The 23534-nt window shown below is 37.2% G+C and overlaps 1 protein-coding gene across 4 annotated transcripts in view; it reads left to right on the forward strand.

Annotated features, from left to right (window-relative positions):
* Positions 1 to 20411: 20411 nt before the first annotated feature.
* Positions 20412 to 23534, forward strand: part of LOC129786044 (zinc finger protein rotund-like) — a 33020-nt gene continuing 29897 nt past the window's right edge. For all 4 annotated transcript variants that reach the window (XR_008750086.1, XR_008750084.1, XR_008750085.1 and 1 more), the window contains exon 1: positions 20412 to 22779. Coding sequence is in view for 1 of the 4 variants with exons in the window: in XM_055820836.1 (XP_055676811.1) it covers positions 22381 to 22779 (399 nt within the window). In the remaining 3 variants the exon portion in view is untranslated. The remainder of the gene's footprint in view (positions 22780 to 23534) is intronic.

Consider the following 23534-nt stretch of genomic DNA (forward strand, 5'->3'; position numbering starts at 1 on the left):
AAGCCAGTGAAAATTCACTGATCAAATGTACGTGTAAATGATAAATTTATTGAGCATTTTATCGTCTTATTAATTCTCTTCTCGGGCTCTCAATAATATGCCTGCATCGACGTGTAATAGCTTAATTTATTCGTGATGTTTAAAGTGTGACACGTTTTTTTTCCTACCTTTCGCAGCATCTCTCTCATTCTCGTCAACATATTGAGAGTTTGTCGAAGAAAACATCTCCGAGAAGATGATCTTACGGGAGAAAAAATGACTCTATTATCGGATTTTTGTCTCTATGGCCAAATGCTAAGATTGATGAAGTTCGTTTGCTTGGACAATTGAGTGGGACATGTTTTTTTTTCCTGTCTCCGTAGTCACCACTCACCTCCACATTCTTCTCACCATTTCACAAGAATAGAAGAGAAACACTACTATGTACATTATGTAGAATTTCCACCCGAAATGGTATAAAACATCCAATCCAATCCATGTTATTGTAAATTGTGTGTTTAATAGCACCGCGATGGGGTCTTCATTAATGTTGCAAATTTCTCAATGTCTCCTTCCATATGTAAATTGACGTGATGTTGCGTATTTAACAGTACACCGTGTAAGATTCCTCTCGAGCAGAGAAGACAGCGGAAATCGGTGGCGACAGTGGGGCAAAAGACGGAACAAAAAGACGATGGAGAGATGAGCACAAACAAGACCACATTGCTTTATGACAAATCCGTAATTGAAATGAGTTCCTAAACCCATATAATTATGTACATTTCGAGAGAGCCATTTCAGACCGGAAACCTTTTGCGCTCAAGGGGATCGAATGGGTCTCTCTCTCCATGCAGATCCCCAATGTACATAATGCATGTGTATGTAAATTCTCACATTAATCATACAACACAAACTAAATCAAATTCTAAACATTAACAAGAATCAAATGAATGTTGAAAGGAAAAATTAACCTGATCATCAGCATTTGATTGGATTAATTGACTTTTAATTGCTCTCGCATCTAATTCATACTTTCAATCCCAATTTCAAACTTATCTAATCATCGCGAGATCTCTCACTAAATTAGACGCGATCTAATTGCGACTGACTACTAATTAGTCCCATTGGTTGCATCCCATTCAATTTTTTCTTCACCACCAACGAGGCAAAAAAATCCTTTATCACTTTTCTCAAAAAATCCCATTCTCTCACGTTTTCTAATGCAGAAGAGACATCTTTTTGCTTTAATAGGTTTTTTGATAAAAATAGAATTGAATTTCAGAATCGCATTTAGATTTTGGGTGATCATGGTGGAAAAATGCAAATCAACGAGGTGAAAATAAATTCGAATTGTATGTTAATACCAAATATTTAATTCCACTAATTTGTGGATTAGATTTTGGGAATTCTCATTGGAATACAAATAAAAAATTGCTTCCAATTTTTCAAATGTCATCTCTAAGTCAATTTCCATGCATTTATACCAAAAGCGTGAGAGATAAAAAGCGGCACTATAAGGTGGTTCTGTTTCAAAAACTACTTTCCTTGTTCTTGTAAATTTTTTTTATTTCTTTTTTTTATGGTGAACCTGGTGAACTATTTAGAGAAATTATATATTTTAGATAATTATGTAAAAGTTTATCAAAAAGTAATTTTTTAAACGTTCCTGAAGAAGATTTGTTAGCAATGAAAATGAACAGTTTAAAATGAAATTTAAGATTCCATTCAAATTAACCCTTTATTGACCGACGAGAGAGGAGACGTTTAAGAAAACATTGATTTTCTGACTCCTAATGGATATATTCTACATTTAAAGAAAATACTGATTCCAGAAAATCTTTAATCTTTGATATTCATTGTAAGTATTAGGTTTTGATTTAACGATTAACTGACTTATTAACCCTTTTATGACTACCGAGTCATTGATTTGATAAATTGATCAAGTTGTTCAATGATAATTAATACGAATCGTTACAGCAATTAACGTTAAGCTGTTGTTGGAAGCTTTAACACGTTTTTGTACAATTCTAACGTTTCACGTTTTTCGCCTAACGTCAAACGTGTTTATATTAAGGATTGACGTTTAGTTTTTAAGACTTCACATTTATTCTAACGTTTAATTTAATCTAACGTAAAACTTTAATTATTTTTCAATGTTCAACGTTTATTCTAACGTTTGAGCGCTCGTTTTAACGTTTATTTTTACTTATGTCAGTTCTCTCCTAACGTTTGACGTTTCTTCTTGAGTGTAATTTTGTTTAGATTTGTAAACTATATTATTTCAATTCTAAGAAATTAACTTGATCAACGGATTTCTTAAAAATATCGGAAAAAAATATTTTTAATATCAAGGTAAACACTAATCCCCAAAAAAGTATTTTTCTAATTGAGTCATTTTTGCCATTTCCGTACTTTTAACACAAATTATTATCACTATAAGCAAATCAACTGTTGTTTAACAAATTGATGATCAAATTGATCGTTAATTTACGACCATACTTTCTAAATCAGAGTATTTTCCGCGAAAGGACATAAAATTTCTGCCAATGTTAATTAGCGTACCTATACCGTCTTTTTTACCGTTTCATCGTACATAAATTTGAATGTTTTTAAAGGAGAATTTCATCAAAATTAGTGATAAAAGATTCAGCAATGATCATGATCGCGTATTAAAAGTGTATCAAATTAGTGGAATCGAATAAAATTCTCTTTTTTCCACTTCAATTATATAAAATCACATACGGGGAACGATGTGAGGTGAGAAAATTAAATTGTTTGCCAAAATCAAATACATTTTGATTGATACGATTGGTAGTTAAACGCGCAATTTGGGAAGATTCAGAAGGAACCGCGATTCGGTCACTTGATCACAAACAAGAAAATGGTCAGAAATCGATGAGGTAGAGAGGAAGCTTGGTAAATTTCAAAGGGGGCATATCGGGTATGAAATGTCAGATTCTTATGAACAAAAGTTTGGATAAAAAAAACTAAAAAGTTAATTGAAAATTAACGATTTTTATTTAATTTGATTTATTTAAGGCTCCAACAGATGGACGAGAAATTCCTCGTGCGGTGCGGTGCGGCGAGGTTTTCGGCCAATCAGAAGCAAGAGATGGCTCACACACTCTCACCGCACCGTACGAGAGCGTTTTTCGGCCAATCCGAAGCGACGAAGGGCCACGAAATCCTCGCCGCACCGCACCGCACGAGGAATTTCTCGTCCATCTGTTGGAGCCTTTAGATTTCAGATTTATTTTAAAGTTTAGATTTTAGGACAGAATTCGTTATAAAAAAATTTTTTTAGGCACTTTCTGCCCTGAAGAAGATCCCATTTGGATCGAAACGCCAGCAATTTTTTTTATAGAAACATCTACTAATCATTTAAATTTTAAAAATTGAAATTCTAACTGCCAAATAAAAAAAAAACATTTAAAATATTGTTCTTGGAGACATTTCACACACAGCGACGGAATAATAAAGAATGAACAACTTGTAAGGGGGTTTTTCACAGAAATTGTTGATTTTCTCCACCACATCGAGCTCATCTTATGCTCCATTTGATGGTTATTTTCCCGAGGAAGGCAACCGAAAAAGACGCAACGTAGCGCGTAATTATCAGCACAACACCTACCGTGTAATGTGCCTTTTCCTGGACATCGAAGTAGTGGATGTTCCATTGACGGAGACACATTTCGATGTGTTTTATGAAAAGGCCCAAAAATAAGATTTTTAGGAGGATTAATAATGTTGCATCCAATTTCCATTTATATACCATGCAATTCGGAATGCCTTTTGTGAGGGGAACTTTTGAAGTGAAATTCACGGAGCCAACAATCACGCTATAATTGGGAAAGTCTCTCGCACATTCCTCCAAGTTCTTCACGTCCACGATCGAGTTTTATGTGATTTTATGATTTGATAGACACACTTTTTCTTCTCGGCGTCAAATGGTCAACCTTTCTTCTATGAAATTCATCCCCGAGGCAAAGACCACATTTTGCCCGAAAATACTTTGGTGCGGAATTGTCGTCGCGTTTTAACAGTAAAATAATTTTTATTTCTCTGATAGAAATTTACAAATTAGCCAAATAGCCTGTTGTCGAAGCTGTAATCTCGCACTGATTAACTTTGATGGTTTGCCATTCAAAAATAAACCCGTGTGCGCGACACAAATTCACGAAAAACTCTTCGTGGTTTGGAGAAGAAAAAAACGGCGGACTTTTGAGAGTTCGATGGAGTTTTGAATGTAAGCATCAATATAGCAAGAAAAACCGGAGGAAATATAGTTAAGAAAACCCGTCAAAATTGTGATGTGGTGGCGCTTTTTGATCGATTAGCCCCAAGATGATCTTTATATTGCCGCCCAATAGCTGAATTAACCATTAATTTCCTCACATTTTTGCCTTTAACACCAAACTATAAATCCGCCAAATTTTGACCAGTTTTTTGCCCGTCAATCAGACAAAACGACAGTTTAATTGACTCAGTGCGATCATTCATGCAAATTTCACATGATCGAATACCCTCTTGCACACTAATTCCCATTGATCTTCCTCATAGCAATATACGGGCACTTTTTGTCCCTCACTTCTACCTGTCTTCGCGCGCCTTTCTTCTGCTTTGTGCATCTCTCGAAAACTCGATCAGCCCGCGAGGAGGCACATGAGAAGGTGCTTCACTAATTCAAATAGCAAAGGTAAATGTACTGGTAAGCTGACCAAGCTTACGGGAGCTGTGTTTCTTTCAGTGTACCAATTTTGTGAGAGCAAACTAGAACGCGAATTAATTTAAATATGCGCAAAGTCGGGAAAAGTTGAAAAGTCATACCCTAAGAAATGTTTGGAAGGCCATATCTCGAGAACGGATCCATAGATTTTCATAAATTTTTTTTTGTTTGAAAGGTCTTGAAGTCAGCTATAACATATCGAAAAATGAAAAAAAAATTATGTCGCCATTTTCGAAAAATTCGAGTTCGAAATTTTCGGAAACTTTGTTTTCGATTTTAGCGCCTCTTGCGGTCATTTCTCGAAGTTGCAATGTTCTAGACATTTGTAGGGTTTCACGAAACCTTTCATTTGCGCTTGAGTTGATCAAGATCGGACTTGTAGAACCCGAGATATGACATGCTAACTTTGGAAGGCTATATCTCGAGAATGGATCCATAGATTTTCTTCATTTTTGGCATGAAGCTAGATAATATGGTCAGCTACAACATATCAAAAAATGAAAAAAATTTATGTCGCCGTTTTCGAGATATTCATCGAAAACTAATCGAAAATTTTGTTTTCGATTTTTGGCCCCCTAGCGGTCACTTTTGAAACTTCGGATGTTCTAGAGAGTTGTAGGGTTTGTTGAGATCTTTCATTTGAGCCCGGGTTGATTAAAATCGGTCAAGCCGTTTTCGAGTTATGGTCGATTTTCGATGAAAAATTGTGGCGGCCATATTGGCTAAACGGCTTGACCGATTTTCGAAAATGAGGTATCGTTGGAAAGGTCTTGATGGCCCCTACAACATATAAAAATTTCAGATTTTTAGCTATTACAGGAGCTGAGATATAGCGAAAACAAAATTTTGAGGTTATTCAAAATGGCGGACGCGGGGGTGGGGGGTAAAATTTGACGTCATAAACGGACGTCTTCCAGTCGACTTTTAAACTTTGCCGTTTACCGCAAGTCTCTATCTATTACCGTTCTCTTGCAATTTATGGTTGAACCACGGCGGACGGCCGGCCGGAGGGCCGGCCAGCCGGCCGGACAAAAAATTTTTTGGCGCATACGTTTTTTGGAATGTGGGGACCCTAATTCGTGCTCATCCCAAGTTTGAGCCCGATCTGACGACTTTCGATTTTGCTCGGTACACAAAAGCTGTGTCTGAAAGAAACACAGCTAAAAAAGAACAAGAAAAAAATATGCAAATTAATTCTTAGGTAAGATAGAGCAGCAGTGAAGAGAAAAAAAGCTTCAATTCAGAACTCATTCAGTGAATAAATTTATTGATGATCACAATAAATCTCAAATAAATATTGAGATCAAAAATTATGTGTTCTTTCGTTCCTTCGTGGACTTGAGAGCAGCACACCGTGCAGAAACGGAATGGTCAATCAGCATTGGAATTATAATTAGATTTCCCATGAACTCTTTCGTTTTGAGATATATTGGAGATGTGATAAGAAATGTCTCAACAAATCCCACAGAGGTAGATTTATATTGGATTTTGATCGCTTGAAAAAATGTTTATCGATGTTAGAAAAGTGTGTGAGACAAGGTGATGTTTATTGGGATTTTGTCACTTATATTTTTTCTTAAAATTGAATTACAGATTTTTTTTTTAAATTTTATCGTTTGCAAATAATACAGAAAGAAACTTTTCAAAAAAGAAGGGTAAACTCTTTTCATAAAATAAAAGAAGAAGCTTCTGCGATAATTTCCCATTCATGGAATTTTCATATTAAATTCAGAGTCTGAGAGAAGATTGAAAAAAATGTAAATTTTTGGCCAAGAAACACGTTTTTTATATAAATTTTCTCAGCCTCTAGAATCGATTATCTAAAGTTCTATGAATGAATTCTATGAAACTTCCTCTTTCATTTGCAGTAGATTTTAATCGGAATCTATTTTGTGGAAGCCGAATTAGCAAAAGACAATATTTTCCCACAATTTTTATGTAAAAATATTTCGTTAAATACGCTAAAACTATGCTTCTGAAAAAACGTTGGTAGAAATATCATTAGAAGCCTGATGAAGAGGAAAATCTTCGCTTCCAAAACGTTTCTACAAAAACAGTTTCTGTTAAGATTTTATCGTTTAGAACTAGGTTATTCCGATTTAGATGATATAAGAGAGCTAAAAATGATATAAAACAATATAAAACAGCTATCTCGATCATATTTAAAGCCTTTCATTAATCCTTGTGTACATTTTGAGCTAAGATCTTTCCTAAATAACCAATTTTGACCAATTTCGTAGATTCTTTTGAGCTTTTCTTTTCCTTAAGACTTCTCATAATCCTTAAGACAGTTTTCTCTTATACGAATTCCACAACTGAGCATCTCATCAAAAAATGCATGATTTGCCACACAACCCACGGGAGGGACAACGTGTGGGTGGCTGTAAATGTTGAAAGTTGTAAAACACGCGTACACGACATGGGACAATCATCAAGTGGTGTATACTTTAATATTTTTATGCGCATCATTTAATTTGAAGTGCACAATGAGCGATAACCCAGTAGCAGAATTACTTTAGAACATAAGCTTTTACTAAATTTACCATCATTCTCTGCTATATATTTTGTAAAAATTATAATAAAATTTCTCTCGAATTAATATCTCGGAGCCTTTTTGTTTTGGTGGCTCTGTAGTACCGTCTGTGGACCCAACCATTTGGGACTTGTACTGAAGATCGATTACGTATTTTTTTATCCCACGGAAGTTATGTGTGTGCTCAACATCCGCACTAAAATAAAAATCCCACACTCTCGTTTATTCCGACAGGAATTCATTTTCATTGTTCATAGCAGTGCGGGTGTGCCTCTGAGAGCACACACAAAAAAAATCCTTGGGAATCCTCCCTGAGAGATCTTTTGAAATTTTATGCATCTACACCAGCCGGGGGCATGATTGTCTCTGAATTTATTGCCCAGCGCCACAAGGAACTTTATAGGCGTTGAGGGTGCACCTGAAAAATATTGCTTCTTGTATATTTTTTGGTGGAAAATTGAAGGAAATATATCGAAAAAATCCTCTTTGAGGGAAATTTTATTTTTTTCGATTCAAAAGTTTCACCTGAAACGGCTTCTTCAAAGTAAACAAAATGTATTTAGAAAGAAAAGGGTTCACCTGTTCTCTGTGTGTCGTGCAACCCTTGCAACATAGTGTGATAGAAATTTATGGTCCCATTTTGCTAAAAATTGGGTCACACCTCAAGCCAAAAGAATGAGATCACAAAAGAAATCCCGAACGCAACTTGGTACCCATTCACAATCAAACCAATATCCTTTCAAAACCTTTCACTCTCATCCCAAACAGAAAACCCCCAATTTATTGAAATGCTAATACTTCTTTCACATCTTTTCGTGTAAATTATGTGTTGAAGGGGTTGGTCCTTCACGATTGTAATCTTACAGAATTATTTGTCTGGCTGCTGGGGAAGGGAGAATGAGATTATTGGAACGGGGTTAATTTATACCTTTTTTTTGCCCGAAGACAGGGGCGTATATTGTGTGATTCCCACTTCCGAACCACACGGCAGGGGAAGGTCATCGATTTCCGCCGACATACGGTGACCAGAGATTCACCTTGATTCACTTTTGTACACGGCGGAGGTGATGGTTTGAATGAAGAACCAACCATTGCGGCAGATGTAATCGAACTGACCAATTTAAATAGATGACAGTGATTTTTTTTCTGTGTACCTTTTCAACCCTACAATCATCATTAAGTGCTGCTTTTATATTCTTTCGGGGGTCATGTGTGAGAATTTGATTAAAGTCGCAAAAGCCTCAAGAAAAGAACGGTAAGTAAAACTTACGGGCTGTGATTCTTTCTTTGTCAGTAAAATGTGAAATTGACTGAAAATTGAGGATGGGCAAATTTTGAGGAAGGCGTATCTCGCGCACCGAATCACAGCCAACGCGCAGAAATTTTGTGAGAAGCCTTAATCGTGGGCGTTGGCTGTGATTCGGTACGCGAGATACGCCTTCCTCAAAATTTGCCCATCCTCAATTTTCAGTCAATTTCACATTTTACTGACAAAGAAAGAATCACAGCCCGTAAGTTTTACTTACCGTTCTTTCGCTTTATACTGTTCCATCCATGCTATATTTAATTTTTATCTTTGCAGTTTATATATATTTATCTTTGCATTTTTATATGTATATATAATGTATATATCTATGCATTTATATATATTTTACTTTACTTTTATATGTGTATATATAAATCGCCCCGCTGCGCGGGGCGTTGGACTTATGCAACTCAAAATATGACATGTTAACTTAAAAACGCGATATCTCCGAAACGGCTCCATAGATTTTCTTCATTTTTGGCATGATGAAAGATATTATAGCCAACTATAACATATCAAAATATGAAGCAAATCTATAAAGCGGTGCTCGAGATATTCATCGAAAACTCATCGAAAATTTTGTTTTCGATTTTAGCGCCACTTGCGGTCATTTTTTGAACTTGCGATGTTCCGAGCAGTTGTAGGGCTTGTTAATATCTTTCATTTGAGCCTGAGTTGATCAAAATCGGTCAAGCCGTTCTCGAGTTATGGCCGATTTTCGATGAAAAATTGCGACGGCCATATTGGCTAAACGGCTTGGCCGATTTTCAAAAATGAGATATCGTTGGAAAGGTCTTGATGGCCCCTACAACATATCAAAATTTCAGACCTCTAGCCATTACAGGGGCTGAGATATAGCGAAAACAAAATTTAGGGGTTATTCAAAATGGCGGTCGGGGGGGTGGGGGGTTGGATTTGACCTCATAATCGGATGTCTTCCACCCGATATATGAACTTTGCCGTTGACCGCAAGTCTCTATCTATTACCGTTCTCTTGTAATTTAGCAAAAGGTTCCGGCCGGCCGGACGGACGGACGGCCGGACGGACGGCCGGCCGGAAAGATTTTTGGCGCCACCGTTTTTTGGAATGTATGGACCCTAATTCGTGCTCATCCCAAGTTTGAGCCCGATCTGACGACTTTGCATTTTGGAGTGTACACAGAAGCTGTGCTTCTTTGAAGAAAGAATCACAGCTAAAAAAATAATGGAATGACATCTGATTGGCGCGTCGATGGCAATTAGTGGGTTCATCATCCAAGAGGTCATAACAGTGGGCTCTGGTCGGACAACCTGCTTCTTGTCTGAGTGATCCCCTGAAGAGATTTAGATGGAATTCATTTCCTTCCAAAGGGATGTTTGAGGGTGGAACGATGATGGATGGATTTCCAAATGATGGGATTCAGGTGAACCCTTAGCTTGATTGAAACCTTCCTGCTTAAGGAGGATAGGATTCTTTATTTTATCATAACGATCACGACATGACCGCTCAGCCATATTATTTATTTTTCAGTTAAAAAATAAATTATAAACTTTATAAATATTAACATTGTAACTTAGGGAAATGGCCACGAGAGGCGCCTTGTTCTAGTACATATTTTAGCTGTGATTTATGAGATTATATTTCCCTTTCTTATTGACCGATTTTCTTCAAATTGAACGCAAATGAAAGCTATTGCAAAGGTCTATAATTTTCTAGAACAATGAAAATTTCTTGAACTACTACTTGAAGCTCTAGAGAGAAAATTTTCATTAATTTCAGAACATTAAACGTTAGAAAAAAATTCACAAAGAATTCAAGAGAAACATCGTAGTTCATCACGATCGAAAAACAAAACTTTTAAAACGTTAAATGTTTAAAAAGAATTGTCAGGTGTTTAAAATTAACCTACAACGTTAGAAGAAAAATGTTAAATGATTCTAAAGAAACGTCAAGCGTTAAAAAAATATATCAAACGTTACAAAAGAAGTGTCTGATGTTAAAACAAACGTAAAATGTAAAAAAAAACATTGGCGCTATAAAAGAAACTTCAATCGTTAAAAAAATCATCAAACGTTAGAAGAGAAATGTCAATTATTGATAATTAAATGTCAAGTTTATTTTTTAATTAATTTTTAAGGTTTTATTAAAAAAAAACTCTCAAAACACTCTTTTAAATAGATTTTTGGCAACGCCACTGTAACTTTCATAACTAGCGCGATCGCATTAGTTACAAAATATTTGCGGTTTTGCAATAAAGGGTAGCCCGTCGTCTAACTAATCATTTAAAAGTCGATATATAGTAGCACTTTTAGCATTTTTCTGTGCATTTAATAAGGAACGCCTGAACGTTCATTTTTGAATTGTCGATTTGGGAAAAAAAGAAATGATTTTTTCCCTTCTCACTGCATTTGATTGCCCATAATGTTGGATATTATCTTATTTATTTTTTTTGGGAGTTTCTACGATTTCTTCTGCACCTCGTTCATTCACAGTGGCGGCTCCGAAAATGCTTATTCTTGAGAGACGTTTAAGGCGCGCACAGAAAAAACGCACCACTGAAAGATATGAAAGGAATTCTCCGCAGGTTTTGTCGATCTCAAGATGCTATGAGGACAAAAAAATGTGTGTATTTTGACAACAGAAAGCAGAATGAAAATTGGTTCATATTTGTTGCGTCTATTGAGGAAGCACCATTGCCAGGGAGAGAGAGATTTTAATCCTCGAAATCTTGTTAAATCTCTCAGATTGGAGGGATCTGATAATCCAAACTTTCTCACAGGCACCACACCACGTTGCAGCACCCCTGAATGGGCTGCAGGGGGATGGAATAAAAGAAAAAAAATTATGTGTGAATGCGAAGGTGGAAATTCACAGGGATCCGATCTGAGGTTTCGGCTAGCCTCTCTCCCTCGCACATATACAATTATAAATTCTGTGGGATGGAAAGAAGGAAAGAATGCCCGAATGTTAAGGAGCAGGTGTTTGATGAATAATGAAAGTAGATATACACAAGGATCGCAACGTCTCACCCCTCACATACCTATGCGGTCGCAGTGCGGTTCCTATATTCTGGCATCATAAAATCATCGAACTTTTCCGTGGGACTCATAGTGGCATCATTGTGCAATATTTGCCAAATGTTGAATATTTCAGCAAATCCACCAAATCTCACAAAATTTTTTTTCTTGAGGAGCGAAATTGAAAAAAAAAGAAGCAAATTTATGGAATTGGATGCGGATGGCTCCTTCATCGACACTCGGTCTCTTTTTTTTCTTACCTGCCCGCAGCCTGGCTGCTGCCTGCATGCGAGATTTTTTTCCCACGTTTTTGAAACCGGTATTAAAAAATATATAAACGTGTGTTCGTGTGGTAGGTAACCACCGAGAGTTCGTCTTCCAGCAAAAGCACTCACACTTTATGCGTAAGCCCCGAATTACTTCTTTTTTGGGACCCATGAACTCCATGCTTTGCTTGCGCCATCCAGCAAGGAAGGTATACGCAGTTGATGCGCTGCGGAGTTGGAGGATAAAGGCGGGAGACACACCGAATTAAGAAGGTCTGTGTGGAGATTTAATGACGTGATGCTGAGGAGCATTTCGTGAGCTAAAACCTGCGTTGTCCTAAATCTCCCCCTCACTCCGGGAATAATCGATCTGTTCCTCACTTGTCTAATGCCACAGAATGCAAAGCGCTATGAGGCATCCTTATTTCATGATCCCACATTTCAGGAACCCCGCATTTATTGCCTCGATTTGGGGATTTGGGTATTTGTGTGAAGACACAGGAAAGGGGGCTTCTCATTCCTTGCAAAATGTACATACCTCAATAAAAAATAAATAAATTAAGGAAAAGTTTATTGATCGAATCCTTTAAGATTTTGCTCTATCTTAACAGAAAAGGTGCTGTAATCGATCGTAAATTATTATTCAAGAAAATAAGAAGACGGATTTTCGATCGTTTTTAGACTAATTATTTTTATTCTTTGCCGACGTTTCCGACTGTATGAGTCCTTTCTTATGTAGGCCCTGAGGAGGACTCATACAATCCAAAACGTCGGCAAAGAATAAAAATAATTAGCCTAAAAACGACCGAAAATCTGTCTTCTTATTTTCTTGATTAACGGAAAGCACTTTTCTAATTTCCCTGAAATCTGGGGAATTTTCTTCATTCTAGTATTCCTTATTTTAGTCGTGAGCCTGCTTTAGTGGGTACAATTTTTAAGATATCGACGTGAAATAAAAAGCAAAAAAACTGAGTTTACGCATCTTTTACTGGCAGGAGTTTTCAGATATCTCAATCAAATCAAAAGATATTCGTGATTAAAATCATGCCTTAATTTTTTGCCCACCCTATATTTACACCATTTTTGTACTTTTGGAATTCATTGAATTAGCGACTAAGATTATTAGCGACTCTTGGATTTGAATTTAGTAGCTTTTGAGAGTTTATGCTTTGAGAGTTTTTCATTTCTTAAGTTTATAACGATAAACGTTTTTTTTAACGTTGACGTTTCTTAAATTTGATATTTCTAAAGAAAAAACAAAATAACAAAATGTCTTATTAAATATTTATGATAATCCTAAAAGTCCTAAAAAGATCTTATGTAGTGCTAAAAAATTGATTCTTCAGCAGTAAAATCTTTTTTGATGCGTCTTTACATAATGCAATAAAAAAGAAATTAAAATATTTAATTCTTGATCCCAAAATATCGACCAAAATCTTCCAAAAAAGTATTTATTTCATTATAGTCTTTTTGAATTTTACAAGAACAGGAACAAGACGTAATATTTGGCAGTCAGCAGCCTCCGATGCTCTGGGCTCGCCCAATTGAAATCTCATGCTACCATCGAAAAAAATAGAGGTTCTCTCCAGGTCTGTGAATTGAGAGATTTTTGATGGATCACGAAAATGTGATGTTTTCTATGAACAACAGGGTGACACGAAAAAATTGCGTCACCCAGGAGTGGTTCTGGAATCGCCTCGTCACTGTGGAAATGTATGCGAATGGCGTGAATAATGCACAACTGGAGATTCATCAATTCAACCCTTGTCCACTTTTTGATTATTGTACATCCAATTTCCAGCGCACACACACCCGGTGGTGGTTGATCTCTCTCCCCGAGTACTTTGCACCAATTTATTCATGCAAATATAGCCTTCACTCTCCGAGGCATAATGCTGTGGCGACGTTGGCGATTCAGCCGAATAAGTTAATGGTTGGTTGTGAATTTTAATGCTGCGCGTATGATGCCTAAACCTTCACAGGTCTGTAGGAAGGATCATATTTATTACTCCAACAGTCACGAGGTGAGGGGGTTATTATAGTACGCGGAGATTCGGCTCTGCTCGATTTAACTCCTCACTCTCATCACTGCTATGTATGTACGTACAGATGTAGGTATATAGCATACATAGTACTTTCCGCAATGAAATGTTGAATGCAAAGGGGGTTGAATAGGTTCCATTAAACTGACCGTTTTTTTCGTCCTCTTCCACCATGTGTTTGCGTCTTATTTTACACACTGCTAAAAATTGATATGGTCCAAGTATGGTTGTGTTTGTAGGTTCAATTGAAATGTCCGTGTCACTGATTTTCCGTTTTTTTCCTCCGGGTGTTTGTCCCTCGGTTTTGAGGACACCAAAAAGGAGGAAGGAGATGTGGCGAAAAAAAGGGAGAAATTTGATGGATATCGATGCTTTTGGTGCCAGTGAAAGGGAATTGCGTGAAAGAAGGAATTCTTTCACTCCTTGTTGATTTTCGTATACATATGTGTAAAGGCCACGGAAGGTCCTTAACGATTTTTTTCCTATTCTTCAGGGGTAAATCCCCTCGCTCTATAGGATAAACACATATAAGGGTATTTTTTGAATCACCTTGCGACAATTTTTTTCTCTTTCTGATTTTTTTCCTCATCAACATCCATCAGCTCTAGTCTCACTGGAAGCTCACCAGTGATTTTATGAAGCAGCCTAATTATTATTATAGCTCTCTTGGTGAATACCCACCAGTGTGGTATTGGTAAGATGATTCTCTTCTTGGTTCAGCAGCATACAAAAAGCCATCGACATCGCATGCCACTGGTGAGATGCCCTCCCCCCCCCCCCCCCAAACCCCAGCTACATCAATATATTCGGCAGCTCACCAGTCTCCCATATAATACACAAAAGGTGAATCGTGATGGTAAATTGATAGCTGATTGCATGCTGATGATGATGATTTAGTTTGGTCATCTCACGGAGATTTTCGTGCCTGTGGACGCCAGAATCAGAACAATCATAATCACTCTCTCCCAAAACGAAAAATTCGTAATTGCGATCCATACTAAAATGCTCTCAGAAATATTTTTGAGCATCACTCAACGTCCCGTCCTTGAATCTATGCGGTGTCCATCAGGAAAATTATATCATTATCTCGTGTGTATGCTGGAGGATTTCACAATGCTAATTGCCGGAGATTTTTGGGCATTATGTACATCGCAACAAACATACACTAACCGCGTATAAATATGCTCTGACATGGCGCACTATTCAACTTAACTCATTTTCTTTGCATAATTGCCGTACGTATGAAATACTCTCTGTGAGAAGACTCCCAACAACGGTCAATTACACGAGAAGCCCTAGAGAACACACTTCCTACATGGTGATGATCTAACCCCAACATATTGAGGTCTTGGCCATTAATAAACTCCAAATTATAATCCTAAATTATTATATAGAGAACTCACTGTTTTGTTACAGCTTTTTACAAATTATAAATTGATCATTTATCAAATTATTTAGAATATTAAATTATTCCAGGAACGTTAGAATACAAGCAGAAAATCAGAAGATTATTAATTTTTGCTTTTTACAAATACAATGAAGTAAAATGAATAAACTCCTTTATTGTCCTTACTCCAAAGTCCGCATAAACTAGTAGATTTTCTTATGTAAATTAATGTTATCCGAATTAATAAAAAGAAAATTAAAATTGTTTCAAGCAAATGCAATGTAGGATGTACGAATAAGGAGATCGGAGGTTAGGGTCAAGTAAGAAAAGTAACTGAAAGCGCATGAATAGACAAAGACTAATAACCAATTAGTTGGTACCTGAACGGTGGCAATCAATTCAAGTCATAGAGTTTGATGAAGCGATAGCCCACATTTAAAATTTCATCTCACAAAAATCTCCATTTCATATCATCGCTCATCATCCACTAAACACTGTAAGACAATTGGAAGTGATCATGGGAGACTTTTTTTGTATGAGTATACCAACCAACTTCAGCATCTTCGGTTGAAGAAATTGATGCTCAGTGATTGTTGCAGATTCGATTAATTTCAGGTGGATCTCCTTTTGAGAGATGTGCTGCCCACCCAAATGAATATAGCAATGGTTCCACTTCTATAAGTGAATTAGTGCGAATGAACTTTTCTCTGACGGATTGTATTTTTGTAAGGCATAAGAAATTAGAATGTTAGATGAATCACTGTCCTACCGCCCAATAATTACAATATATTCTCAATCTTGGTGGATAGCAATCCGAGAAACTTGTTCCACGAACGGAAGAATGGACGCAGAGAGTGCTTCGTCATTCCATTACGGTCCAAAATGTTGGGCCCCTGAAGTAAGCCCCGGCATACAAGTCACAAATTGAATCGTTTGTGTAAAGTAAAACCCTTTCGGTGCTTCTTACAATCGCTCTTTTTTTTACGACGACCATTCCTTCAAATTTGCCCCGCGCCCTCCTCATGCCCCCTCGTTTTACTTTATTGCGAGTGAAGAACTATTTTAGAGCCTGTTTATTCTTTTACGCCTTTATGGCATTTTCGTTTTACCAGCCATGCCAGAATTATACCACATTCGGTATATTGGGTAATTTGCAACTTTTTCACCAAAAATACCTTCCCAAAAGATCTATGGGTGCTTTCCCAGTTGAAGGCTGAGCGACAAATTTAATTTTTTGTGGCCACTCTGTTTGCATACCATCCACCATAAATATTTGGGGGGTTGTATAACCCTTTCCTAAGTGCCCTCACACTCTCTCTATTTACCTAAGTAAGAATGGTTAGGTACATACATATATATCGATAGACGTTTGAGTTCAAAGGGATGTCTTCCGACAGACCTCATCCCAGAAACGTGTTCTAAAAGGATTTTCAAAAAAAAATCTTTTTTTTTATTGCTTCAAGTATTTTCTGCAATTTATTGCTCCAACTCACTTCCGTGCACTACTATGAAGTCAGGAGCGTAGTCAGAAATTTTTTAAGGAGGTGTTTTGAGTTTTTTTTTTATATTTCTGATCTTTTTTTTCAATTTTTAATTAAAAGACGATGAATTTAGATTATAAAACGACTTCATATTATAAAAGTTTAATGTCAGTTTTTAAGATTTGATAGTTTTTTTTTCATCATTTGACGTTCGTTTTAAGGATTGATGCTTCTTTCTTAACGTTTGACATTTCTATTTTAACGATCGATGTCATTTTTGAATTTTTGACGATTGTTTTAAGGATTGAGGCTTCTCTCTTATCGTTTGACGATTCTTTTCTAACATTTTCACGTTTCTTATTTAACGTTTGACGTTTGTATCTAATTGTGTCGTTTTTCTTTTCTTTTTGACGTTCGTTTTAACGTCTGACGCTTTTTTCTGACATATTGACACATTTTTAACGTCTAATGTTTCTTTTAGCGCTTGATGATTCTTTTTAACCTTTGTCTTTTCAAATACTTGACTATTTTTCTCTAACGTTTGACGATATTTTTAAAATTTTGACGATTCCTTTTTTACGGTTGGCATTTATTTAAAATTTTGTCGTTTGAATATAAAGAGTATTTCTTAACATCTAAAGAAAAGCCTAAACTTCATGAATCATTAAGGAATGTTTAGCGCAGACACCCAAATTCCCTCCCTGAATACGACACTGTATGGGGCTTCTTTTGAACATGGAAGGTATTTTGCTTTATTAGAATACACCAATTTTGGTATTTCACATGGAAATCACATAACAATTCTAATAAAATAATTTTTTATGATAAAGCACATTTTTCGGGGAAATTCCTTTAAAGCTCTTAACCCTTTCTCGCTTCCGGGAAACTCCTTTTTTAGTCAATATTTTGTACATAAGGCTGTAAAGTAATGCCCCACTGTAATATTGTACTCCTTCAAGCATTTTTGGAGTGTGTAGTCACACCACCATACGCCAAAGGAAAAGATGAAGGTGCTTTCTTCCAAACTCAAGAATGTCATTACGCTTTATCGAAACCAAAAATCTTTTTCACCCAGCACCATACTCGGACATCTTGATCAAGTATCATAAACAAGCATTTTTCTCTTACCAAAAATTTCTCACGCCAAGTATAAATAATGAAATAATTGTATATTATGTATCACAGTACGTAATTAAATATCGCTATAATCGACCAATTTGTTACTTGTTTGCGAGGCCATTTTGGGTGGAGGAGAGTCCGCGGTCCAACACTCTAATCACTTTTTGAATTCGGCACGTTAAGTAATGCTTAGAATGTCGAGAGGAATCTCGAGATTCAATTAATGACCACCAACTTTTCTCCCAAATTACTAATGTTCCGCGATGGGGGCAACACTGTGTGTGTATCAAAGTGCTGCATTATGAATTCAACCACGAAAAACAACTCACAAGCATAAATGACAAATTGATGATTAACAATTAAATGATGCCGCGACGGTTGCGGTGCTTAATTGCAAAGAAGTTTAACTGGGATGTGAACTCAAAGATTCCCTACGTTTTTTTTTTCTTTTCCTTCAACATTACTTGACTTTGCAAGTGCAAAAAAATGGTGGGAAATATTTTTTTACGCCGTACGCCACCAAATAAAGGTACCTACACTCGGTTGAAAGGCACACAAAAAACACAAGAGTCTCGATTTTAAAGGTAAGCACAAGTGCTGATTTCAGTTCTCTTTTTAGCAATTCCGTGTCAGCAGAAAAATGAGTGTTAAAAAAAGACTTTTGTTTAGATTTTTTTTATATTGCTCAAAAATTTATTAAACTTCGCGCCTCGCTCACTCATAAATTTTATTTGGTGGACGATCGAGAGAGAGAAAAAAACATTATTTTTACTTGATGGGAAAAAGGTGATGAGTAACATAATGAAAACGCGTGCCATAGTTTTTGTATGACTGTTTCTTCTTATTTCAAAAAATTACAATCATTATTATTGGTACAAATTTACTTGTATAAAGTAGATTTATTCGATTCATTTTACAGTGGTTTACCGCAGTAAATTGTTTTTTGGAATTTTCACTTTTCTTTTTCATTTCTACGAAAACAGAAATTTGGTTTTTTATTTATAAAATAAGCTCTTGTACAGAAAAAATCTTTCTGAACGTTTGAATAGTTCTCAGATGACGTCACGTCACATAGTTGCCAGCTAGGTTGCTTAGGATCCTCAGGCTTTAGTAATCTTAAAAGAAATAAAATCTTCAATTTGTTTTACATAAGAATATTTTTATATTAAAAATCATTTTGAACTTTTCTAGTTCCTTAATATTTGTTTTATTAAAAATAAACATATGTAGGTACTACAGATAGTTATTCATAAATATTCCTCATGGAATAAATGAGCTAACTTGAAACATCTTTTTCTGCCTTAGTTCTCTTCACCTTCTCTATTTTAAATTTTTACGGCTGTTTGATTTCTTTCGGATGCATATAGCCCAATTGCACCAGTTTTTTTTAATCTTTTTTTTTCACTTTTAATAAAAGATTTTTAATAAATGAGGATAAATTAATAATGATTTAATAAAAGAAATTATTAAAAGAATGAAAATAACGATTTTTTGAAAACATAAAATAAGTATTTCTTTTTATTTTATCTCAATTATTTTTTTAAACATTTTTTCAATCTTTAACTTTCTTTCAACTTATATTGAAAATTCTTAATTCTTCAATTATTGTCTTTTTAAAAAATATTTCCTATTTTCTAAAACAAATCCATGATAAGTTTTTGTTAAAGAATTTACTTTCTGCCGTGTTTTCAAAAATTTTAAATTCTCAATTTTAAAAACAATTCTTCTTAACACCTGGAGGACTTTACTGGTAATCGCTGCCAATTCGACTTTTTTAAACGGCCATAGATTAAAATCTATCCAACTTATCTTGATAAATTCTACATCTATGTGTAGGCGGATTCAAATACTAGAAGTTCCACAAAAGAAAATCTGTACAAAGGTTTTCTTTTTAATAGAAAATTAAGCCCAAAGTTTGAGGTTAGAATTCCGTGTCCTCCAAGTGTTAAATCTTTTACAAAATTTCTAAAAACTCCTTTCATTCCATATTTTTAAAGTGAAGAAAACACGCACAAAAATGATTTTTCAGCATGAATTTGTAGACAATTTTATGTAATTAGATACCTTTAAATAGCTGCCCAATTATTTACCAGCATATTTGCAAACATTTCATCACTTTGTCAGTTTTATTTATCTTTGCAATATAAATTAATAATTTACAGGTAAGCTTGGGAGGGGAGAGGGCTAGTAGTGGGGGAGGAGGTGATATAATTTTATTGATAATTGTGACAATATTTTAATGACTCCATAATGTTCCAAATTAACATTGTTTCAAAAATAAAAAAAAAAAACAAGATTTTCAGTCTTAATTGAAAAATTTAAGAAAAAAAGGTGATGTTCATCTGAAAATAATGTTTGTCTTGTCACACCTTCCCCCACTTAGGTGCGACCCCCTCCACTCTGTAATTTTCCCGAAAAAATTGCACTCCCCACCCCACATGAAGTTTTCTTCTGTGGAAATTACGTAATAGAGAGCATCAAGTGTACGAGAATTTTTTTGGGGAATTCTTTTCGGCAGTCGTGCTCTGTGTTGTATGTTTGTATGAGTTAGGACCGGATCTATGTATGAGGGAGCTGTAACCCCACTTAATGTTTATCGAGAAACATAAAAAAAATGCTACGCGCCAAAGGAAAAACTTCTCTATAGAATTTCCCCTTTTTCGGCTGCTATTTTTTTCCACCGCCCAGCTCCCTCTCGCAGCGCTCTCAAAGAAGTTTTTCCAACATAGCTTCCACAAGAGAGATGCTTATAAGAAAATGTAACTCTTATATGACACAAGAAAAGGTATGAAGCGCGCGGAGCTCCCCACGTTGGAGGTGTGAGTGAGAGGGTGCGAGCGAGACGGGGCGAGTGTGTGGAGCTTGACAAAGTGCGCCACAAACCTCGTGAGTATTTGTGCTTTGGAAATAGAGACGGGGCGAGGAAGTAAGCGCAATCCATTAAAAAAGAATGGGAGAAAAAATTGCCGGTGTATGCGTGCGTGTCTCTGGGAAATATAAAAATGCGCTCCGTTTTTCGGGCTATAGCTGTCTCACTCCAACTTGCGCCATGTGACCGAAAAAACTGATAAGTGTGATTCTTTTTCAAAACTTTTTCTTTTTTTTACCCACCACACCACCACCACGAACTTCGCCCGCCATCCACACACACACACATGGAAGTGGGTAGTATAGGGGCCCATGTTGCGGTGTATCCGGGGAAGCTCTCTTGGCCCCTTTGCTTGGCTGAATGGGTGGTTGGTACGAGAAGTAAAAAAATCGCCGAAGAGGTTATATGTGGCTGTGTACAGCGATTAATTGTGTAAAAATTTTTCTGTGTGCATGTGCTGCCGAAGCAAAAGGGGATTCTCCTACTCGCTCACTCATTCTCTCCCCCGGAATTTTTTTCACTCCTCACCGCACACATGTACATCAGCCACTCTTAAAACATACAAAACGACGCAAGATCTCGCCTAACAAACTTTGAGGACCAAAACTTTTTCTAAACCAGTCGAGTTTTTGCTTCGCAATGATCAGCACACGTCTGCAGTGCGTTTTTTCTCGCTCATACCACCGCACCAATTGACTTAATATCTGAGCCAAGTGAGATTTGGTGTTGATTTCGGTTTTTATTCGTCGTTGGGGAACTTCTACCTGTGCCTCTTCCCACTGCGCCTGCTACTTAACAACAACACAAAAAGACTAAAGAAAAAAAACTCAGAGGTGTAGAAGAGAGACATTTTGGGGCACCCCGTGAATATTGTACCGAAAAAAATATTTTAATATACACTGAGAGTTCCGCGCGAATTCGACAAGTGGATCTTGCCGCCACGGCCAGTGACTATTTGAATTTTCTGCTGGCAACAGACTCTGCTCTGCTTTGTAATCTCATCTCTTATAAATTTTGTTGTAATTGTTAATAAAAAGCAAAAGAACTTGATTATACCACCCAAAGAACATTCCCAAGTTTTGAAGAAAACAAGCACGCAAGAATTATCCTAGTGACCGACAAATAGCAAGAATGTGTTCCATGCGGTGTCGTCTAACCATTCTTGTTGCACTGTAAGGCGGTAAACTTACAAGCCTGCAAGACTCGTTACCACACCGGCGATCGGTGCGAACATTTTTTTTTTTTTTGAATTTTCTTTTCAAAAATTTTCATTTACCTGTGAAGTGATTGCGCGGAAGTCGTTGTGCCTTTCTGGGATTGAATGAGGTGATCCTTCTGCTGATCTTATTTTTCTTTTGAACTTGGTGGAACTCTTTCTTATGTGCCTTTGTTGGAACATCGATCGTACTGAGGTAGCGTGCCATAGTAATTTGCAGTTTAAGTCGGCAGTTAGGGCGGTTAGTTCCGTCAACGAGGAATCTTGTGTGTGTGAACAAGGTGTATGTGGGTTCGGCATACCAAAAGCACAGGAAGGAGATTCAGCATTGTTTTGCATTGTTCCTGAAAAGCCCGTGCCACGGAGATTAATTAGTCGCAGGTAGGAAGGAACACCCTGGAGGGCCGCGCGATTGAGTACCGGCCCGGCGGTGGGCTGGACTACCACAACTCACCCCTAATGGCGGAAATACCAACGGGTGACTACAGTCACATCCACCGGTCAATTGACCAGCTACGCTCAATGAATGAGAGAGGTGTCCTAGGACCATTGGGTGCCCTAACATCCACAGACCTACGAGCAAGTCTCGTCCATGACTACAAGCCGTTCAATGTGAGTGATCTACGAACCCCTGAGCGTATTGACTATGGCGCTGCAAAAGTGATAGATGGGCGCAGTGGACAGAATGGCGGTGCTGCCCAAAATCCCAATACCGACGGGTCAGCCAACAATAACGGCGACCCAACTGACATGAGACATCCCGGAAATGTTGATCAGCAGGACCAGAAGCCCTATAGTACCCCATCAACACCACCAACGCCCCTTTCCATCTCAGATGCTCAGATGCAGGAATCCAAGGTAATTGACTTCACCCATTTGTCGCCCCCTGTTAACCCACCCAAAGTGCGCCCCCATCTTTACATACACATCCCACTCCTTTTGCCAAAAAAATTTTTTTTGTGAGAGCCGTCGCCGTCAAACTAGAGCATGTGCGGGTACAACTTCCCCCGAAATCAATAACTCCAACAAAAAAAAAAACTTCCACGATTCTCAAACATGCAAAATCGCTTCCGAAGTGAAACGAAAAAAAATCACGCACACACCCGAGTTGGGAAGGTTGTGTTGGATGAGGCGAGGGCGTAAAAAAAGAGCGCCACAGGGAGAACCATGGACGCCACCCACTTCTGACGAATTCTCACTGCTTGTCCCTCATATACCCGGCTCGAAGTGAAGCTTCCCCCCGCAACTCACCCCTGTGTACTCTACTCACCCTCATACTCCCCCCAACAAAACTCCATCGTCCGCAGCAAATTCACGACTGCGTCACTCTCGCTTGTACCTCTCCTATGTGCCGGGGAAAAAAGTGTACCCACGCGTCAAGAGGGTTGGTGAAAGCGCCAAAAAATTCTCCAGGAACGAGAAAACCCATCATTTTGGGCATGTGTCTGTGAGTGGTTTTCGGGTGAGTTTGGGGTGCGCTGGGTGCGCTACTCTTCAACCCCCTCGACGCTATGCGATTTTTTCCATGAACTTTTCGGGGCTCTTTTCCATGGTTGGGAGAACGAAAAAAAGAATTTTTTAGTGTTTGCCTGTCGAATAAACAAAAGAGTGCG

The sequence above is a fragment of the Lutzomyia longipalpis genome, chromosome 1 (genome assembly GCF_024334085.1).
Source record: "Lutzomyia longipalpis isolate SR_M1_2022 chromosome 1, ASM2433408v1".
Taxonomy (NCBI): Eukaryota; Metazoa; Arthropoda; class Insecta; order Diptera; family Psychodidae; genus Lutzomyia; species Lutzomyia longipalpis.